The 20,777-nt window shown below is 44.7% G+C and overlaps 1 protein-coding gene across 1 annotated transcript in view; it reads left to right on the top strand.

Annotated features, from left to right (window-relative positions):
* The first annotated feature begins 256 nt into the window (after window positions 1–256).
* The window catches only part of LOC147892672 (RING/FYVE/PHD zinc finger superfamily protein), a 76,702-nt gene continuing 56,181 nt past the window's right edge, over window positions 257–20,777 (top strand). Inside the window, exon 1 of the mRNA XM_087387098.1 lies at window positions 257–465. Within this exon, the coding sequence (XP_087243224.1) occupies window positions 294–465 (172 nt within the window). The 5' untranslated portion in view covers window positions 257–293. The remainder of the gene's footprint in view (window positions 466–20,777) is intronic.

Raw genomic sequence — 20,777 nt, 5'->3', positions numbered from 1 at the left:
AACAAGAAAGAGAGAAAATTACAAAGTCTCCAAAGTTCTATTCCAACGCTCTATAGAGCACATGCCATCTTGGCATTTAAGTTACCAGGACCCATTTCCCACAAAACTCAGACCATGTCATAAGGCCTTAAGAGGGGTAATCCCGAAGATTAAGCTCCCATTTCCCACATAAATACTTAAGATTAAGATAAGTTTTTGACCCGTGAAAAGCAAGACGAAGAAACACGTTTGCAGAGTTCATTTTTTGTGTCTATGAAATCGCTTGCTTGTTTCCAGCACGGGAGCTCTTGGCTATGGAGGTAGACGAAGCATCGAGCTCTTCGCCCCTCGTCCCTCCTGCTCGTCAATCCCTCCTCTCATCGCCTTTGCACCTTGATCCTCTCGCCCTTCCCTCCCGTGATCAAATTGACCTCGAAGCTGGACCTGGTGAACAACCTCAATGCCGGATTTGCCTTGAATCCGATGGTGAGGATACCAATTTCTTTTGTGTTTTCTTTGCTTACTCCAGCAACTTCCCCTGCAATTTTGCACGGATCGCGACTCCTCCGGCATAGCGGAACCAAATTTTCATGATAAAATTGCACTCCTTCTCAACGACTCGAGTCGCATTTTGAGCCAAATTTTACTCAATTATCGAAGATCCCATCATCCAATTCCGTAGCAGCGTAATGTGCGGGCATCCTATGGATTTTCTTACTTGTAGTACTCAGCTTAGAGCCAGTTGGGCTTTAAAACGATCCTTTTTTTTCCAACCATGGTGCTCTGCGTGTGTGTCCGCGCTCGTCCTCTAAGTTTGAGTTTGCCGATATCTCTTTGCTGATAACTTTAGCGCGGGTGCCAGAATTTGTTTTACTTCTACAAATTTCCCCGCTTCCTTTCAGCCTACACGGCCCTGGGGGAGGGAAGGTTTTAAGTTGAATCACGCCCAGCTGATCCATGGCTGCAATTGTTCTCTGTCTTCCTCGATGTAGTTTTGGTGCCTTTCTCATAAACCAGTATCATTTCTTCCACGTTGGACCAGGCATTCAACCGTGTTGTGAGCATCCCCTTCCTTGAAAACGAACCGCAGAATTCAAACAGTCAGATATTGAAGATACCGTCCTTGCTAGAGTACTGAGACGTAATGTAAAATGATTCTTTAAAACTTAGGATAGAAAGAAAGCTTGGCTGTGGTCAATTACGTTTTGACCATAAGAGACACTTGAAAAAGCAAAAGGCTCATTCAATGCAGAGGCATCTGCTCATATTGCAGCCCTAGTAGTGTCTTCTTTCCAACTAGATCTTGCCATGTGGCACGTATATGATGTGCCCACATTGCAGCCTCTTTCATACCCATAGTTCCTACAGGTGTCATGGTGTCCCCATGGGAATTTACTTGGGTGAATATGTCCCATACAAACATATTTTGAAGCAATCTCGTACTTTCTTGAGACTTAGCCTATATGGTTGTTTAAAAATAGGCCAAGCTCTACGAAGAAGCTCTATCTTATAGTCCACACTCCTCTAAGGTGGTAGACCACCGGGCAACAGATGGGAACACATCTGAAAATTCAGCCAACAAACTTTGGAGGAGTTGTGACTCTTCAGAATCCACTGAAGAAACAACAAAACTGTCCAAAGAAGCACTTGAATACAGCATGACAAAATGGTGTACACGAGGCTCTAACTTGGGGTACCCCATGCACGAGCATGCAAACTTGTCATGCACCACAAGGTACTTATGCATGTGACAAACAACAACTCTAGTCGATACATACAGTCTTGGGTCCCAATGCATGTTCTCAGCACACAATAAATCAAAAGCATGCAGCCTTCACAAGCAGGCATAGCTTGGATGAAGCCAATATGCTTCCTTCAGTCTGTTGAATCCATGAAATGGTGGAGGGATTCTTGCACACATGCATTGAATTCATATATTCTATGACACACTTCAAAGCTCAACATCTGGGAAGGCAATACACAACCAGATTAGCTCCAAACATGCATAGAGACCAATCCTCATGAGCCTGAGGTGTAGCAGGGAAGAAGTCTAACTCACTCTCCTCCTACTAATTGCTGACTGAAATAGAGATAGAACTGAGAGCAGATGCACTCATAAACTCAAGTGGAAGCAATGGGGTGAGTGCATTAACTGAGGGGGAATTAGGGGGCCCCTCTGAAGAGGAATAGATCTGTATTATGGTTGCCCAAAGGACTGAGTACAACTGTAATAAAATAGAGAAATAAGAATGTATGGAAGGAGCTAATCCTTCACTGCACATGAAAAAGTACTGTATGGGAGGAGCGGATCCTTTACTGTAGAAGACTGTGAACTGATGGAGAAAGAGGGTGGCTCTGATGCTTCCCTGCTGCTGCTGAGCTGGATCTGTCTGTACACCTGTAGGTGCCGTGGGAGAAGAGCTGCTCTGCTCTGCCTGCCCTGGCCTGATCCTGCAAGGATGTCCTGCTGTGGGCGGAGGGGAGAACTACCCAACTCCAGCATCTAAATGTGGACGAAGAATGAGCCCATAGGGGCTGCCTTTTATATGTCCCCAAAGCCTGGAACTGTCCTGACCAGGCCAGCTGACTGGCTGACCAGGCTGCCACCGACTGGTTGGCAGCCAACCTGGCAGCCAATTGCCACATCGCAACCGTTGGGACAGCTGACAGGCTGCCGGCTGTGCAACCAGCATGGCCGTGGGCTGCATCTGCCCATGACATCCCCTTCTGCTGAGATAAGAACTAGTGTGGGTGAGAAGCCTACTTATATACTGAATGGAGCTGGGGATAATCTGTAAAGAAGTCCTTGTCGACCATGGTGCCTTGTGGGAGCCCCTGTGCTTGAACTTGACTGCGTACAAGTGCTGACGGTTGTCTGTATCCTTTTGAAGCGATGAAGCAAAATCTGTTCGGGCTTGACTGCCTCTATTTCATCTACGATCTTGGGCTTCTCCACATGTGGAACCACTGTTTGTGCCGGGCCCACATTGTTATGCTCTAGCCGAGATAGCATGACCTTGGAAAGATCGGTGGGCATTTTCCCTTAGATGACCGACTTTTGTAATATTTTATGTGCGTAAATAAAATGGTAAAGGGAAGTAACTGCCAAGGTCCTAGGTGAGGGTGTATTGGCATCGACTAGGTGGTTCTGAGTGCTCAGGCCTAGGTGCACCTAAATGTGTAAGAATGCCAAGGGGCAAATGTTTTAATTGTGCCCCAAGAGAGGGGTAAATGGTGTACCAAGCTAAAGGTCTAAAATGATGACATGTGGCAGGAGGGAACCATCTAGGGATTTGTGGGCTTGTGGATAGGCATGAAGAAAATGAATTACGTATCTTGTGTGCATGCAATCCATGAGATAGGCTGGGAGGAAAATCGGATGCCATCGCCTGTGATTGCCCGTGATTCGAAGAAAGGACGAGAGAGTAGTATTGAGTGTTTCATTTGGTATCAGAGCGCTCAGGCTGGACGAGGGGATTCATACGAGTTGCGTATGAAGGGAGCGCAGGGCGTATTGGGCGTGTGACGGCGAGCGACGTGTGCTTTTAGGTGGTCACTGTTACGCTCTAGCTGAGGTGGCATGACCTCGGAAGAATTAGTTGACATTTCCCTTAAAGGATCTATGTTTGTAATATATCTGTTTGCGCTTCATGTAAATGATCGTGAGGGAATTAATGTCAAGGTCCTAGGTGAGGGCTGATAGCACCAGACTAGGTGGGTCTAAGGCTAAGGGCCTAATGCAAGCAATGTGCCTAGGGGCAATTGGAATTAAAGTATCCCAAGAGAGGGGTGAAAAGATGCATTAGGAAGGCCCTATGATGATGACATGTGGCATCTAGATCCATCTAGGGAGATGGGGCTTGTTGGAGTTAGTGAGAGAAGGAGAAGAAACTTCGATGTGATTCGATTTTGATTTCTCTGTGAGCTCTCACGCTTCAACAGGAATTGGCTGGGGGGAACTAAGTTGGTGCTACTCCCGTAATCTGTAGTAGTAGTTTAGGAAATGTACGTAATATTTGGTATCAGAGCCCAGGCTAGGTGAGAGAGGGGATCTGTGTGATTGGACGGACGTGAAGCGCATCGTGAGCGTGAGAGCTAGAGCACGAATGGTTCGTGGAGGGCGGAGAATTGCGTATGTTGAGTGCACGCTACTAGTGATGGCAGCGTAATCTGAAGCGGTCGGGTACAAGGGTGACGAATCGATATTGGTGGTCCTCCCGCACTGGCTATCAGGACTGCTATGTATCCCTGGTGAAGGAAGACTTTGAAGAACGTATCGGTTGCTCTTTGGTAGCGGACATCAGACTTGGAGTGCAAGGTGGCACGAACGGCCATCGAAAGATCAGAGTGCAGGCAAGGGGTGCGGGACTGTTCGTGGGCTTGACGGAGAGGTTTGATCGGCGCTGGCCTACGCAAACAGCCTTGAATTAAAAGACCTATGAAATTGAGGCTATACGTGGCGATGGGCGACGCACGGGGTTCGTGACAATAGTGGGAGTTTCGAATTTGTTTCATCAGCGAAACTCCACCGACGAAGGAAGACAGGTGACGGGAGGAGTCGTCAGCGCAGCAAACTCTAGTTGAGGAGCGTATCAATTGGTGGTACCAATCTGTTCACCAAACCAGAGCCAGTTGGTCCAGTTAGGAGTTTTGCAGAAACCTAGAGACTTGCAAAGGCTTTGGCAGAAGAAGGCTTCAGGACATTTGCGCTACGTGAAGACTCCAGGGGTATTAAATCGGGTGGCAGGAGCAAGACCAGGGAGCACTTTACCCAATTTCCCCTTTGTTTTTGTCATTTCTGTTTTGTTAGAAACAGATTAGGCTTTTGTGGTTGTAGCAGACTTGGGATGGACAGGAGACTATGCGTGTGTGCTTCAGTCACAGTTGATTTGCAGGAATTTCCCTAGTATAGGGAAAAGCGATATTTGGATATATGCCTGTGTCAATTACCTAGTCAATATAGTTGTCAGATTGTAGGTATTCCCTAGTATAGGGAATTGTGTCAGAATTTTGTCGGTTTGTAAATACAGTGTTCTAGCGGTGTTTAAAAAAAGAAAAAAAAAACACCCATTGACCTGAATGGAAGCAGAAGAAGGAGCTTCCAGGAGGGACCCTGGTGAGTCAGGAGTCCGGCCGACCCAGCAGGTGTTGCGCCCAGTAGCTCACACCTTATCTGGTAGGATTGCATTACTTGAGGATGCCTTGCAGCAGTTATTAGCGCAACAGTTACAGGCAAATGCAGGGCAGTCTGAACTTAGAAGAGTGATACATAGTATGTCTGCCAGACCTTCTCGAGATGAGAAGGGAAAGGCTCCAATGGAACCGGAGTCTAGTATCCATACGGTCGAGCCTAGAAAGGCTAAAGTACCTATTATTGCCAATTATAGGCCGGAAAATTATTCTGGTCGGATGAATGACCGTAGTTCTGATGTCATTGAGACTTGGTTACACAAATGGGACGAGGCGTTCGCCATTTGTGAAATCAGAAATGATATCAAGAAGATCCGCGAGGCCACCCACATGTTTAGTGAGGCAACGGATCGGTGGTGGATTAAACAACAAAAAGATGGTATTGCATCCACTACCTGGGAGGGGTTTAAAAGGGAATTCAGAAAACACTTCTTACCTCCTGACGAAGCATCCTGAGCTTGGGATCAGTATAGAAACCTTCGTGAGAGAAATTTGTCAGTGGCAGAATACACTGATAAGTTTCGAGAGAGCGTAATGAAGGTTGATGAACCCCTACCTCAATCAATCCAAGTGAAAGATTTCATATTTGGATTGAATGATCGGATTAAAATGGAAGTACGGGCTAAGTATGCGAACACGTTGGATGATGCAATAGCCATAGCCCTAAACTATGAAGATGCCAAGGGCAGCAGGCCAAGTGGGTTTGCGCAGGTTGGAACCCAGTATGGGTATCAGAAGAAATCTGGGTTTAAGAAGAAGTGGATTAGTAAAGGGAGTGGTTCTCAGCCGAGTGGTCAAGCCAAGCAGGCGAAACGAGCTGAAACTCCTAGATCAAGTACCACCATTGGAGTGAAGAGGAAAGTAACACCAATGGCAGCCGGGCTTGGTCAAAGTCTCCCTTAAACCCAGAGCAAAGAGAAAAAGCGAGGAGAGAAGGCTTGTGCTTTGGTTGCCTTCAACCTCATCAGTGGAAGGATTGTCCACGAAATAAGGATCGTCGGATGGCTGAGATGGTAGTCTCAGAATGCGACGTGGAAATGGAGGGAAGTCCCAGAGCGGAACAGTTGCAGATTCAGCTAGCGGGATCTTCTCAGAGGTTAGTACCTTGTTTGTTATATGTGTTTGTTGCTAAGCTAGTAATGAGTGCACCTGATAACATCTTATCTAAGCTCGCAGCAACGGGGTATACAGCCTTTAATGATACGGAGTTAATTAAGATGAAAGGACAAGTGGCCAATCATGATGTCATTGTGTTGTTTGACTCGGCGTCAACTCACAATCTAATTAACTCCAAGCTCGTGAAGAGGCTGAAGTTAAAGACTAGCCCATCTGAAGTTAAAGACTAGCCCATCTGATATGCGTATACAGTCAGGATGGCAGATGGAAGTTCAACTGAAGTATGGGACCAAAGGGTTACCCAGTTGGAGCTTCGTATCCAGGACTATGCTGAGAAGCTTGATTTTGAAATAACTAAGCTCGCTCATGCAAATATAGCCCTGGGTATGGCGTGGCATTCTAGGAAGAATCCAGCCATTGATTGGAAAAAGCACGTATATCAATTCAAGATGAATGATGTGCTGTATGTCTTACGAGGTGAGAAAGATGGACCTCAGGGACCGTTGGTTTCCGTGATGGAAATCCGAAAAGCTCAAGAAGAGTTTTTATTCCTTTGTATGGCATCAGTAGAGCCGGGTGATGATTCTTCGGCTAGCACTGATGTTGTTCAAAGTGGTGAGATGGCCAAGCGGGCTAATCTAATAGTAGAGAAGTTCTCTGAATGTTTTAGGGATGAGTTACCTTATGGGTTACCTCCAGAGCGGAATGTTCAGCATAAGATTGAACTGATCCCGGGGGCAGAACCTGTAAATAGACCTCCCTATAGAATGAGTTTTACTGAAGAAGCGGAGGTGCGTAGACAACTAGAAGAATACCTCAAGTTGGAGCAGATTCAACCAAGTTTCTCACCTTTTGCTTCGCCAGTGATATTAAAGAAGAAAAAAGATGATACGTTTTGCCTCTGTATAGATTACAGAGCATGGAATAATATCACTGCTAAGCACAGGTATTTGATGGCTCGGATTGATGATTTGCTAGATGCATTACATGGAGCCGTGATTTTCAGCAAGATAGATCTTAAGTGTGGCTACCATCAGATCCGGATTAGAGCCGAGGATGTGTATAAAACCGCTTTCAGAAGCAGGTTTGGTCATTATGAGTTTTTGGTAATGCCCTTCCGACTTACCAATGCTCGAGCTACATTCGTCATGCTTATGAATGATTTACTACGTCCGTATATCGGAAAGTTTGTAGTACATTTTATTGACGATATTCTGGTATTCAGTAAAAGTATTACTGAGCTTCGTGAACACTTAAGAATAGTGTTCAGTACTTTGAGGAAAGCCAATCTTTATGTAAATAAAAAGAAAACTATACTGTGTATGGTTAGACTTGAATATTTGGGATTCATAATTACTCCAGAGCGGGTAGAAATGGACCCAAAGAAAGTGGCTGCGATACTGACTTGGCCAATCTCTCAGAGTCTGACTGCTTTGCGATCATTCTTGGGATTTGTCCAATTTTATAGAAGGCATATCAAAGGATATTCTGAAATAGTATCGCCATTGGGCTTCTCCACATGTGGAACCACTGTTTGTGCCGGGCCCACATTGTTATGCTCTAGCCGAGATAGCATGACCTTGGAAAGATCGGTGGGCATTTTCCCTTAGATGACCGACTTTTGTAATATTTTATGTGCGTAAATAAAATGGTAAAGGGAAGTAACTGCCAAGGTCCTAGGTGAGAGTGTATTGGCATCGACTAGGTGGTTCTGAGTGCTCAGGCCTAGGTGCACCTAAATGTGTAAGAATGCCAAGGGGCAAATGTTTTAATTGTGCCCCAAGAGAGGGGTAAATGGTGTACCAAGCAAAAGGTCTAAAATGATGACATGTGGCAGGAGGGAACCATCTAGGGATTTGTGGGCTTGTGGATAGGCATGAAGAAAATGAATTACGTATCTTGTGTGCATGCAATCCATGAGATAGGCTGAGAGGAAAATCGGATGCCATCGCCTGTGATTGCCCGTGATTCGAAGAAAGGACGAGAGAGTAGTATTGAGTGTTTCACACATATGGCTTGAGCCACGACACATGGAATACTGGATGTATGGTCCATGTTGTAGGTAACTGTAACTTCATGGACGCATCATTGATAACCTTGATGATTGGAAAGGGACCGAAGCTTTGACGTGAGAGTTTCGGGCACTTCCTCCCAACTTGCGTAAGATGGTTCTTCATGATCCGAACATAAACCATTGCCCTTCTTTGTAGCGCATATTGTGCCTGTGCTTGTTGACTTGTGTCTAATAGGCTTCCTGTGTTTTGGCAATGCGTTCTTTGATGGACTCCATGATCTGTTCATATGATTCTGGTATGTGATTGGCCTTGTACACCTTATAGAAAACTTTATGCTGAATGCTGCTTCGTAGGGAGTCCTACCCACATTGGTGGTATGGGTGTCATTTAGGATCCCTTAGACCAATGGCAGAAACTGCTCCCATCGGGACTATGCATTTGCAACATAACATTTCAGAACGTTGAAGGCCAACAGGTTGTAGGTTTTGGCCATCGGACAGAGGATGGAAGCTGTTAGGAAAACGGAGCTTTGTGCCAAAGTTGTAAATAAGGGCTCTCCAAAATTGATGGGTGAACTTGGAATCCCTATTAGACACAATGATACGTGGCATACCACACATCGGATACTACCATTGGATGAAGAATCAAGATATATCTTGTGCATCAATGGTACCCTTGCATGGAATGAGCATGACAAACTTGCTGAACCTGTCCACAATGGTCAGACACATGGTGTTCCTGGAACTGGCGACAAAATCCATGCTGATCTGTTCAAATGGTTGGTCCGGAATCTCAAGGGGCTGAAGAAGACTTGGCAACTTCCCATGAGATACTTCCACTTTCTGGCACGTCTGGCAGTTCGAGACATACTCGTGGATGCCGCTGTTTGTGTAATGAGGCCAGAACAACTTGCGCTCAATTTTCTCAAGAGTGCTTGAACACCTCGGTGTCTGCCAACTGTGGAATTGTTTATACCATGGAGTATAGTAGCATAGAACTGGGACAACACACAAAGGTGTCCTCAAAAAAATTACCACCCATCATGTATGGCATAATCACTGGAGTGGTTTATCAAGCATAACCTTCTACCAATGAACTTGTAAATTTGAGTCGGTGTGGTATTAGTTTTGCGCATGGCTGAAAGAGAAGATTTATGTACTACAGAGATGGATGTTACCATGGCCCATATCGACTGAGAGCATCAACCGGGCTAGTACTCAATCCTTCGTCCAAACAACTGAAAATTTTGGCACGTGGCGTTGAGACCACCGGGCAGCTGGCCTAGTTTGAAGCCCCTTCAACGTTCGATGATTTGTCCGAACAATAAAATTATCCATACAAAAAATGCTTCCATGTTTTTAAGGCATGGATCACCGAAACACTTTTGCTGATGAGAGGCTTGAAGATCTGCAACATCATGCGGCTGAACGTCGTTGGCGCCCTCGTTAAAGGAAAGGCATAACAACAAACTTGTACTGTGCCTTCTTTGTGCGAAAAGCTGACTTTGGAATCTCTGAGAGAGAGAGTGAGCTGAGAAGTAGAGTAGAGCACATTGACACACACACAACACAGGGAGTGTGGGGATAATTGAAAGTATGTGTGTACCTCCCCTAGCACACAGTCAACCTTTTATATGAAAGGATAAGGTTACAACACTAAGTACACCGTACTTAGTGTACTTAACAAATAAAAGTACTAACTGTACTTAAGTGTACTAACTGTACTTAAGTGTACTAACTGTACTTGGGTGGCCATAGTGCCTTTACCCCAACAACCTCCCACTTAAAGGCAATATGCCCTTAAGTAAAAATAAATGAGGCTCAACCTATACCCATCAATTGTCGGCAATGTGCAAACCGCTTTGCAGGCAAGCCTTTTGTCAACAGATCTGCTGGATTATCATCTGTGTGAATCTTGACAAGCTGAATCAGCTTATCATCTATTACCTCCCTGATGAAGTGATACTTCACATCAATGTGCTTTGTCTTTGCATGAAAGACAGGATTGTGTGCCAACTGAATAGCACTCTGACTGTCACAATGCAACAATGGAATATCACTTGTAATGCCCAAGTCTCCCACTAGCCGAGATAACCATAAGGCCTCTTTGCATGCCTCTGTGGCTGCAATATATTCAGCTTCCGACGGCTATGCACTGCTGCATCCTTGACATCCATGACACTGCACCTCCAGTGAATGTATAAACATAACCGGTAGTAGACTTCCGGTTATCTGGATGACCAGCAAAATCTGAATCCACATAACCATGCACCTTTGCATCTCGCTTGCCAAAGCATATACACAACTCCTGTGTGCCCTTCAGGTATCTCATGATACCTTTCACTGCATTCCAATGCTTCTTGCCTGGATTTGCCATATATCTGCTAACCACTCCCACTGCAAACGCAATATCAGGTCTGGTAGCAACCATGGCATACATGAGACTGCCACAAGCTGAAGCATACGGAATCTCGGCCATTTCAGCCCTATCAGCATCTGAGTGTGGGCTGTCCATTGCACTGAGTTTCACATATGGAGGCAATGGAGAACTAAGGGTCTTCCCCCCCTCCATATGAAACCTGTGCAATACTTTGCCAATATATTCGGTCTGAGACAAATACAACAAACGCTGTCCTCTGTCTCTCCGTATCCGCATTCCCAGTATGTGATTTGCATCACCAAGGTCCTTCATATCAAAGGCCTCATGCAATCTTTTCTTAAGGTCATCAAGCTCCTTACGAGCTTTACCAGCAATAAGCATGTCGTCCACATATAAAATGAGAATGATTAAGCTGCCATTTATAGCCCTTTTGGTATATAAGCAGTGATCGTCGTCACTTCTCCTGAAACCTTGGGACTTCATGAAGGTATCAAATTTCTTATACCATTCCCTTGGTGCCTGTTTCAGCCCGTAAAGGCTCTTTTTAGGCTTGCATACAAGTGACTCCTTGCCCTTGACTGCAAATCCTTTTGGCTGCTGCATGTAGATCTCCTCATGAAGATCACCGTGAAGAAAGGCTGTCTTCACATCCATTTGGCATAATTCCAAATTCTCACATGCAACCAAAGCAAGTACAATCCTGAGTGTGGTCATCTTAACCACTGGAGAAAAGATCTCATCAAAATCGACACCATACTCCTGCTTAAAGCCCTTGGCAACCAACCTGGCTTTATACCTTGGCTTAGCTCCAAGTGTGACTTTCAATCTATACACCCACTTGCATGGCAGTACTTTCATGCCCTTAGGCAACTGCACCAATTCCCAAGTACCATTTTTATGGAGACTGTCCATTTCAGACTTCATGGCTAGTTCCCATAGCCTTTTATCATGCATTTGCACGGCTTCCTTGTAACAGGAAGGTTCTCCACAGTCTGTAAGCATAATAAAATCTGCTCCTGGAATAAATCCGTCTGGCGGTTTCATTTGTTGAGTGGACCTTCGGACCCATTGGTCTTGCTGTCCAACTTGCTGCTCACCTAAAACAGGTGGCTGTTCCAGTAGATCAGGCTGCAGAATTATGCCTGGGAGGTCTTCCAAAGGTGGCATGTCCCGTAGTACATCTTCCGCCACTGCGGGCTGTCCATTTGGACCTGCTGCAGCATCATGCATTGGCTGATTACGCTGCTGTTGTGGCTGATTCACAGCCTGCCTGAATTGTACAGGATGTCCCGAGTCATCAATGTCAACCTCTGAAGCATCAGAAGGCTTATCTGCTGCCTTAAACATACATGACTCATCAAATAAGACATCATTGCTGCGTATTAGCTTCTTATTCACAGGATCCCATAGGTGGTAACCCATCTCACCACTATCACCATATCCAAGAAAAATGCATTTAAGAGACTTAGGATCAAGCTTGCTGTGATCTTCTCTGCGTATATGCACGTACGCAGTGCAGCCAAAGACCCTCAAGTGCTTATAGGAAGGAGGTTTTCCTGTCCAAAGCTCCTCTGGCACTCTGCCATCTAGTCTTTTATTTGGTGACCTATTGATGAGGTGTACTGCTGTTTTTACAGCCTCAGCCCAAAATCCATGAGGTAAAGCAGCATGTGACATCATAGAGCGGGACTTTTCCTGTATGGTTCTATTCATACGCTCTGCAGTGCCATTTTGTGCTGGACTGTAAGGAGCAGTGAGTTCTCTTTTAATACCTCTAGCATCACAAAATGCATTGAATGCATTATACATATACTCCCCACCGTTATCTGACCGCAAAGCCTTCAGTGTTCTGCCTGTTTGGTTCTCAACCGTAGCAAGCCATTTCTGGAACACTGGAAAGACATCACTCTTCAATCGAAGAGGATACACCCACACCTTCCTTGTGGAATCATCTATAAATGTGACAAAGTACCGTGCACCTCCAAGTGAAGGACTAGGCATCTCACACATGTCTGTATGCACAAGCTCAAGTTGAGCATCTTTATGTCCTAATCTCCTTTTATGAGGATACTGTAACTGTCTACCATATATGCAGTGCTCACAAAACTTTAAATCAGAAAATTTAAGAGACGGTAAGTAGCCAAGGCGACCCAATTGCTCCATTCCACTTATGCTCATATGTCCCATCCGGCTATGCCACATAGAAATATTCGGTAGCTCGGTGGCATGAATATCAGCATGATTACATACTTTAGCATGGAGAGTATACATTGTGTCAACCTTAGAGCCTCTGGCAACAACCAGGGCACCTTTGGTGACCTTCCAGAAACCATGACCAAAGCTGGTCACAAAACCTTCGTCATCCAACATGCCAGTAGAAATCAGACTTTTCTTGACTTCGGGTACATGCCTGACATTGTGAAGCATAAGCTGAGTACCATCTCCAACACCGACAATACTGCATGCATGATTATCCCCTAGAAAAACGACTCCATTACTGCCTGCTGCATACCTTACAAACAATTCTTTGTAAGGTGTAACATGGAATGAGGCACCTGAGTCAATGATCCAAGAGTGCATGTCTGCAAAATCTCCTGCATGGAGAGAATGAGCATCCAAAGTAGAGAAAAATAGAACCTCTCCCTCACTGTCATAACCGTGTGTAGAATGAAGCTCTTCAATCTTCACACTGCTCTTGCCATTGCTTACTGGTACAATTGCTTTTGCATTTGACGCATCAGTGTTTTTGGCTTTGTCTCTCTTATCATTTTTCAGTTTAAAGCACTGCTTTTTGGTATGTCCCTTTTTGCCACAGTAGTAGCACTCAACATCTTTGTTGGAGCGGGACTTGCTCCTCCCTTTTCCCCTTTCCTGAGATTTGCCTCTTTGCTGACTTCTCCCCCTTGCATTTAAGGCATTGTTAGGCTTTACTGCATCTTGAGCTTTCAGCTTCTGCTCTTCTTGCAAAATCAGCCCTGTGATATCTGAAAAACTTATGAAAGTGTTTGCATTTGTTACAGCTGTGGTGAATGTATCCCAACTTTCAGGAAGAGAGATCAAGAGTGCCATACCCTTGGTTTCCTCATCCACCACATATTTTTGATTTGCAAGTTGAGTGACAATTGAATTAAACTCATTGAGATGTGCATCCATGGAGGTCCCTTCCTTCATCTTCAGATTGAAGAACTTGCGCAACCAATATATCTTTGTGGCTACACTTTGCTGCTCATATGTGTCCTGTAGCTTTTTCCACACACCCCAGGCTGTTTTTTCACCATCCACATTCCAAACAACACTCTCATGGAGTGACAATTCAATTATGGACTTTGCTGACAGATCAGCTAGTGCCCAAGCATCATCAGTTGTGCCAGTGGGCTTCACACCTTTGTGTATAATAGAAGCATGAAACTGCCTGAGAATTAGCACATTCAGGACCATCTTTTTCCACATTGGGTAGTTAGCAGCACCCTGCAACTTTTTAATATTGAGAAGAGAAGATTCCGAGGATGAAGCCATTACAATCAGCAAGAAATATAACCCACACTTGGGTGCCTGACTCCCTGCAAACTAAGTGCACAGATGCACTTGTAGTTGTGCTCAAAAGTTAATTCCTGCAATGGAACACAGGACCTGCAACTTTCTCCCACTTAATAGTAAATACTGTCTGTTTCCTGCCTGCTGCAGATCCAGAACAGCAATACTTAATGCATTAATTGATGCTCTGTAGTACAGTACAGCAGTACCTTTATTTGACACAATGTATGTCCCTGCTGTAACAGTGAAAACAGCACTATTTTATGCACTTTAAACTTCAGTAAAGTGACTGTTTACAGTCCAAAAGTTGACTCCGAACAGTACCTGACTGTACTTTCTAGTACAGCAACAGAAATTGACTGTATAACTGTCCAAAACTGTCAAAATTACACTTTCTCTTGCCTCTATAACTGTGTTACACAGTTTAGAACTTGAATGAGGCAAAAGCCCCTTGACTGGAAGCCAATTTTTGAAGATTTTAGTGCATACACCGCTTTCCCAAAGCTCCACTGATCACATAAAGCATCTAGGTGTTTCCCCCAACACTGATATGCATAACAATGTCAAAAGCCCCAATTTTAATTGCACATTCAATGCTCAATGTAACAATGTGGTACACACTGTATCATATGCATCTGCCACTGTCCCGTAAGTCATAAAATGCATCAAATCCTTGCACAAATCAACTCCAATCAGGAGGATATACGCAAACAAGTGCGTGTATAAGCCAATGATTGGCTATGGCTACAAAAGCCCCTTGATTCTGCAATTCAAAAAGTGAGAATTCCTCTCACATAGGAGGCATAGATCTGCAGATCTACCTCACTGACAATACATCTGACCCACAATGCTCAGGTATGAGCTCAAGATATGCACATGTACCTGCAAGTACACTTGTGCGATAGATTTCGACCGAAAAGATGAAGAAAAAGGAAAAAAAAAAAAGGCGGATCTGAGCCTAGCCGGCGTTGCTGTTGATGGCGTTGCTAGCGTTGGTGTTGGCACCGTTGCCTGTTGGCGGCGTTGCCTACTGGCGCTGGTGGTGCTTGGCTGCTGGCGTCGCTGGTGGCCTTGGCTGCTGGCGACGGATAGCCTCGACGGCTGATAGCGCTGGCAGCGCTAGCAGCTGCTGACGGCGCTGGCTGCTGGCGCCGCTGCCTGGCTGCTGGCTGCTGGCGCCGACAATGCTGGTGCAGCAGCCTTTTTTTGTTACTGCTGCTGCTAAGGAAGCTGCTGCTAAGACCCACGTTTGGGCACCCACAAGAAAGACGAAACCAGGCAGCTGCAGAATAGGCGAGGATAGGGAGAGTGTGCTGCTCCAAGCTCTGATACCAGTTGAGAGAGAGAGAGAGTGAGCTGAGACGTAGAGTAGAGCACATTGACACACACACAACACAGGGAGTGTGGGGATAATTGAAAGTATGTGTGTACCTCCCCTAGCACACAGTCAACCTTTTATATGAAAGGATAAGGTTACAAGACTAAGTACACCGTACTTAGTGTACTTAACAAATAAAAGTACTAACTGTACTTAAGTGTACTAACTATACTTGGGTGGCCATAGTGCCTTTACCCCAACAATATCCGGCTCATGAATTCGGTTCTGGTGATATCCACTTCCAAATCAATTTCGGAAAACATCTTGGCCCCATTTAGGTGTTCCATCAATCTGCGGCATGGGAAATTGGCTCTTCATTGTTAGCTTGTTGAGTGCGCGGTAATCCACACACATCTTGGCAGTGCTGTCCTTCTTGTTGACAAAGAGGATTGGGGCTGCATACAGAGAAGTACTAGGTGTGATGAAACCACTCTGCAACAACTTCTCTAACTATATCTCAGGCTCCTCCATCTTCTTGCTAAGACAGTAAGGATGCTTGCTTGGGGTTGATGAGCCTGAAATGAGCTCAATCCGACGATTCTCTGGCTGAACTGGTGGTAAGGCTGGATGGAGAGTAATGTGGGAATATATCCTAGTACTACTGTAGTAATGCTTCCTGCTGGGAGGTCGTGATTGGAGTGGATGCGGTTGAGTTGACATAGACCACATACACTTTGCCACCTCGGTGAATCTCTCAAGACATCTATATTGCTGAAATCAATGGTCGAGGAAGAGTATTGCGGAGCCAACGAATGTAACTTTCCCCTATGGCATGGGATTTTGAATCCAAGCCCTTGTTCTGGTAGTCACGCCGAACCTCAAATGGTGCGACCATCGTGGTCCCTAAATGATATCCATTGTCTATGTTGGTGCGATGTTGAGTGGCCAACTGTCTACCCACCTTGTGATCTCTAGAGTGGCTGAAGTGACCTCCATGTTGATCTCCATCTGCTGTCCCAAGAATGTGCCATTCGAGGCAATGGTGTCAGTTGGAGTGTCGCTTGGCAGCTAAACTTCTTGAATTTTCAAGGATGAGGACCTTCTACCAACCAATCTGGCCATAAAATTGGAACATTGTGGGTAATGTGTGAGGCTTCCCCTATCTTATGATCTTCAATCTCCTTGATGACCACGGATGTTGTCTTTGTGGGAATTGAGGCTGTTGATGAACCACTTGACTGGGCTCTTCTTGCCTCTAGCTTGTTGAATTGAGGGCAATCCTGCTTCTTGTGGTCTTGCACATGACAATAGAAACACCGGTTTCTCTTTGGCATAGGTCGCTTGGGTTGTTGAATCCAAGAAACTGGCGTGGTGGGGTCCTGGTACTTCTTGCTAAGGGCTGCCTTGGGTCCCTGACCCTTGTTCATGAGCTCAAAATTCTGGGCAAGCTCATAAGCACTTTCATAATCCTGTGGCTTGAGATTGCATACATAGCACTATATCTGAAGGCCAACCATGGAGAAACTTGCCCATCTTTTCTTGTTCCTCCTGCTGCAATTGAATGGACACCTGAGTAAACCTATTGGCATAGTGGCTTACTGACTCGGTAAGCCAATGGAGAATCTTGAAGAGTTGACTCAATCTGTCGAGATACTATGGTGGTAGGAACCGTGTCTTGAAGCCTTCATGAACTCTGTCTTCCCGTAATGATGGGCTAGATCAGTCTATAGGCATGTAGGTGCCACGATCAATCTATAGGCCCGTAGGTGTGAAACTGGATCGTGGGTGTAAGACATCTATTACCACTCATAAACGACGGAATTTATGCTTTCAAAAGCTCTCCCTCACTCCCTCTCTCTGAAGATGCACTAGGGCCCAGGACAAATCGTCGGGCTGGACCCCCCCGAAGGTCTTTATTCATGAGAGAAAATCTGTTACAGAAATTCAGCACGCTGTCTGGAAACCTCTCTCTACATACAAAACGTGAAAAATCCACTTTATTACAAGAGCTTCAAGCTCAATTCAAATTGGCAACATGCCACTTGTCTAAAATCTAGACTAAATCCTATTACATGCCACTAAGGGCCATTCTGGAGTCTTCAAAGCTCTCGGTCACACGAACCGCCTCCTAGATGCTTGTCAGGCTCCCATTACGCTTAGGAAAAATAATCCTTCCTAGTACCTGCAACAATTAATTAAAGCGCACCACCATGGCACCCATTAATTGTTAGCGCTTTGCATGCAAATAACACACTGTGGACTAATCCTAGTCACGGTGGGCGTCCCCACTGAACATATGTGCACATCTAAACAAATATATATAAATATATATATTCTCTGGTTGACCGGAGTCAACACTCTTGATTATAATTAAAGAGCTTTGACCAAGGGTCAAGGCGCCTTAATTATAGCCAAGTCTCTCCAACCGAAGTTGGCACATCTTGGTTAACCGCCGGGGTTAACCCTCTTGGCGCATGCCAAGTCTTGTTGACCGAAGTCAACACTCTCTGACCGTAGTCAGCTCTATGGTTCTCTGGTTAACCGCAGTTAACCCTCTTGGTAATAAACCAAGTCTCCTTGACCGAAGTCAGGTTTACTTGACTAGAGTCAAGTATCTTTGACCATAGTCAATCCTTTGACCATTAAAAATAACTCTTTGACCATATTTAACACATATAAAACTCTTTAATTGTGATCAAATAAATGGTCAACTGTACTTTGACTTAGGATATTTACATTGTGGTGACATCCCCTCGGCTTCTATTCAGTTGACCTCAACTGAAAAGCTTCCTTGTAAACATCCAAAAGCTGTGGATGATCGGATAACATGTCTTTGTCCATCCACTTGGCATCTATTGCTGTATAATTCTTGAATTTTACAAGATACCTGTAAAACTCCGTACCCTGAGGGCCTTTACGTATAATATGGTACACAATTTGCTCTAGCTGAAGGACTTCCTCCAGCTCATCCACTTCTGGTGGATCTTCTGATACTGGTTCTGTAGGCTCTGGTCCCTGAAATTTCTTTAGAAGACTCACATGGAATGCATTGTGAATCCTCCAATGCTCTGGCAATGCTAATCTGTATGCAACCTCATTTATTCTTTCTGTAACCCTGAAAGGGCCATAGTATCTGGGAGATAACTTTGCATACACTTTCTGTTTGCCTTTAAACTTGCGGAGCCTAGCTTTTTCAAACCTCAAAAGTACCCAATCCCCTTCCTTGAGATCTAATTGTCTCCTATGCTTATGTGCAGCTCTTTTATGTTTCTCTTGAGACCTTTCAATTGCTGTCCGGACTTGGCTGTAAGCTATCTGGAGGTCTCTCACAAACTGATCAGCTGCAAATATTTCATCTTTGGTCCTCAATATAGGGGGCAAAATCACCTTCCCATATATGACTTCAAAAGGGGCTTTCCCTGTAGAGCTATGTACTGTATTATTGTAAGCAAACTCTACTAACGGTAGGTACTTTTCCCAGTCTGAACTTTGGTCACCCACGTAGCATTTCAGCATATCCAAAATTGTAGAATTTGCTACTTCACTTTGACCATCTGTCTGGGGATGGAAAGAAGAAGAAAAATTCAGATTCGTCCCCATGTTATCAAATAAAGCTCTCCAGAATAGACTGGTCATTCTGGGATCTCGATCACTAACAATGGACTTAGGCATACCGTGATGTTTAAAAATTTGTGCCATGAAAAGCTTAGCCATATGATCTGCCTTTATGGTTTTGCGAACCGGAATGAAATGAGCTTGCTTGCTGAATCTATCAATGATAGTCCAAATCCCATCATTCCCTGACTTTGATCTCGGCAAATCAAAAATAAAGTCCATTGTAATACTTTCCCATGGTGCCTGAGGCACGGGAAGAGGCATAAGTAGGCCAGGTGCCTTCCGTCTATCATACTTCATTTTCTGACACGTAAGGCATTCAGTAACAAATTGATGTATATCTTTCCGCATTCCTGGCCAAAAGAAATACCTCTCTAGTACTAGAGTTGTTGCTGTAATTCCTCTATGTCCAGCATAGGGAGGTGCATGGCATTCCCCCAAAATCTTTTTCCTCATCTCCTGGGTGATGCATAGGCAATCATCTTTCATTAAATACCCATCTTTCAGGGAATAGTGACTGGTGGATTGCCCCTCTTGCATTTGCTGTAAAATTTCACCAAAATCAGAATCATGAGCATATTGCTCCCTCATGCCTTCCAGGTCCTGATGATAAGCAATAGTTACATTATTGACCTGGGGTCTTCGGGACAAGGCATCTGCCACTCTGTTCCGAATTCCTAGAGTATGGACAATCTGAAAATGATACATTGACAGTATGTTTGCCCATTTCATATGCTTCTCGGAAAGCTTGGTCTGAGTCAAAAAGTATCTCAGACTTTGGTGATCTGTCTTGACCGTAAAATCTGCACCCAAAAGATAGTGCTTCCATGTATGAATGGCATGAATTACAGCCAATAACTCTTTCTCATAGATTCCTAGATATCTTTCTGCATCCCGAAGTCGCCTGCTTTCATAGGCTACTACATGACCATTCTGATGCAATGCAGCCCCAACACATTCTCCACAAGCATCGCAATCAACATCAAAAGACTGATAAAGATCCGGGACTACCAGAATAGGCTCTGTAGTCAACTTCTCCTTGAGTGTATTGAATGCTTTCTTCTGTGATAATCCCCATGTGAAGGCTGCATTTTTCTTAGTAAGGTCATGTAATGGAGCTGCGATATCAGCAAAATGTCTGATAAACCTTATGTAGTAAGAACACAGGCCTAAGAAGCTTCGAACTTCATGCACAGTTTTCAGCTCTGGCCATTCCTGAATGGCACGGATCTTCGCTGGATCCATTTGTATCCCATTCTTGGATATTATATGTCCCAGATAGTGGATTTTTTCCAAAAGAATTCACTTTTCTTGCTGTTTGCGTAGAGCTGATGATTTCTCAGCTCTTGAAACACTATAGCAAGATGTTCTCTGTGCTCTTCTTCTGTCTTAGAAAAAACTAGGATATCATCGAAGAAAGTACCCGTAAAATGTCTGTACTTCCGGAAGATGCGATCCATCATTCTATTGAATGTGGCTGGAGCATTTGTCAACCCAAAAGGCATCACTAAGTATTCATACAACCCGAATGTAGTGCGGAATGCTGTCTTGTGCACATCCTGAGGCTATATCCTCACTTGGTGGTAGCCACTCTTTAAGTCTATCCTGCTGAAAACTGAAGCTCCATTTAA

Source organism: Dipteris shenzhenensis, chromosome 16 (genome assembly GCF_047967505.1).
Source record: "Dipteris shenzhenensis isolate YYH24624 ecotype China chromosome 16, Dip_SZ_1.0, whole genome shotgun sequence".
Taxonomy (NCBI): domain Eukaryota; kingdom Viridiplantae; phylum Streptophyta; class Polypodiopsida; order Gleicheniales; family Dipteridaceae; genus Dipteris; species Dipteris shenzhenensis.
This window is presented reverse-complemented; position numbering and strand designations above follow the sequence as displayed.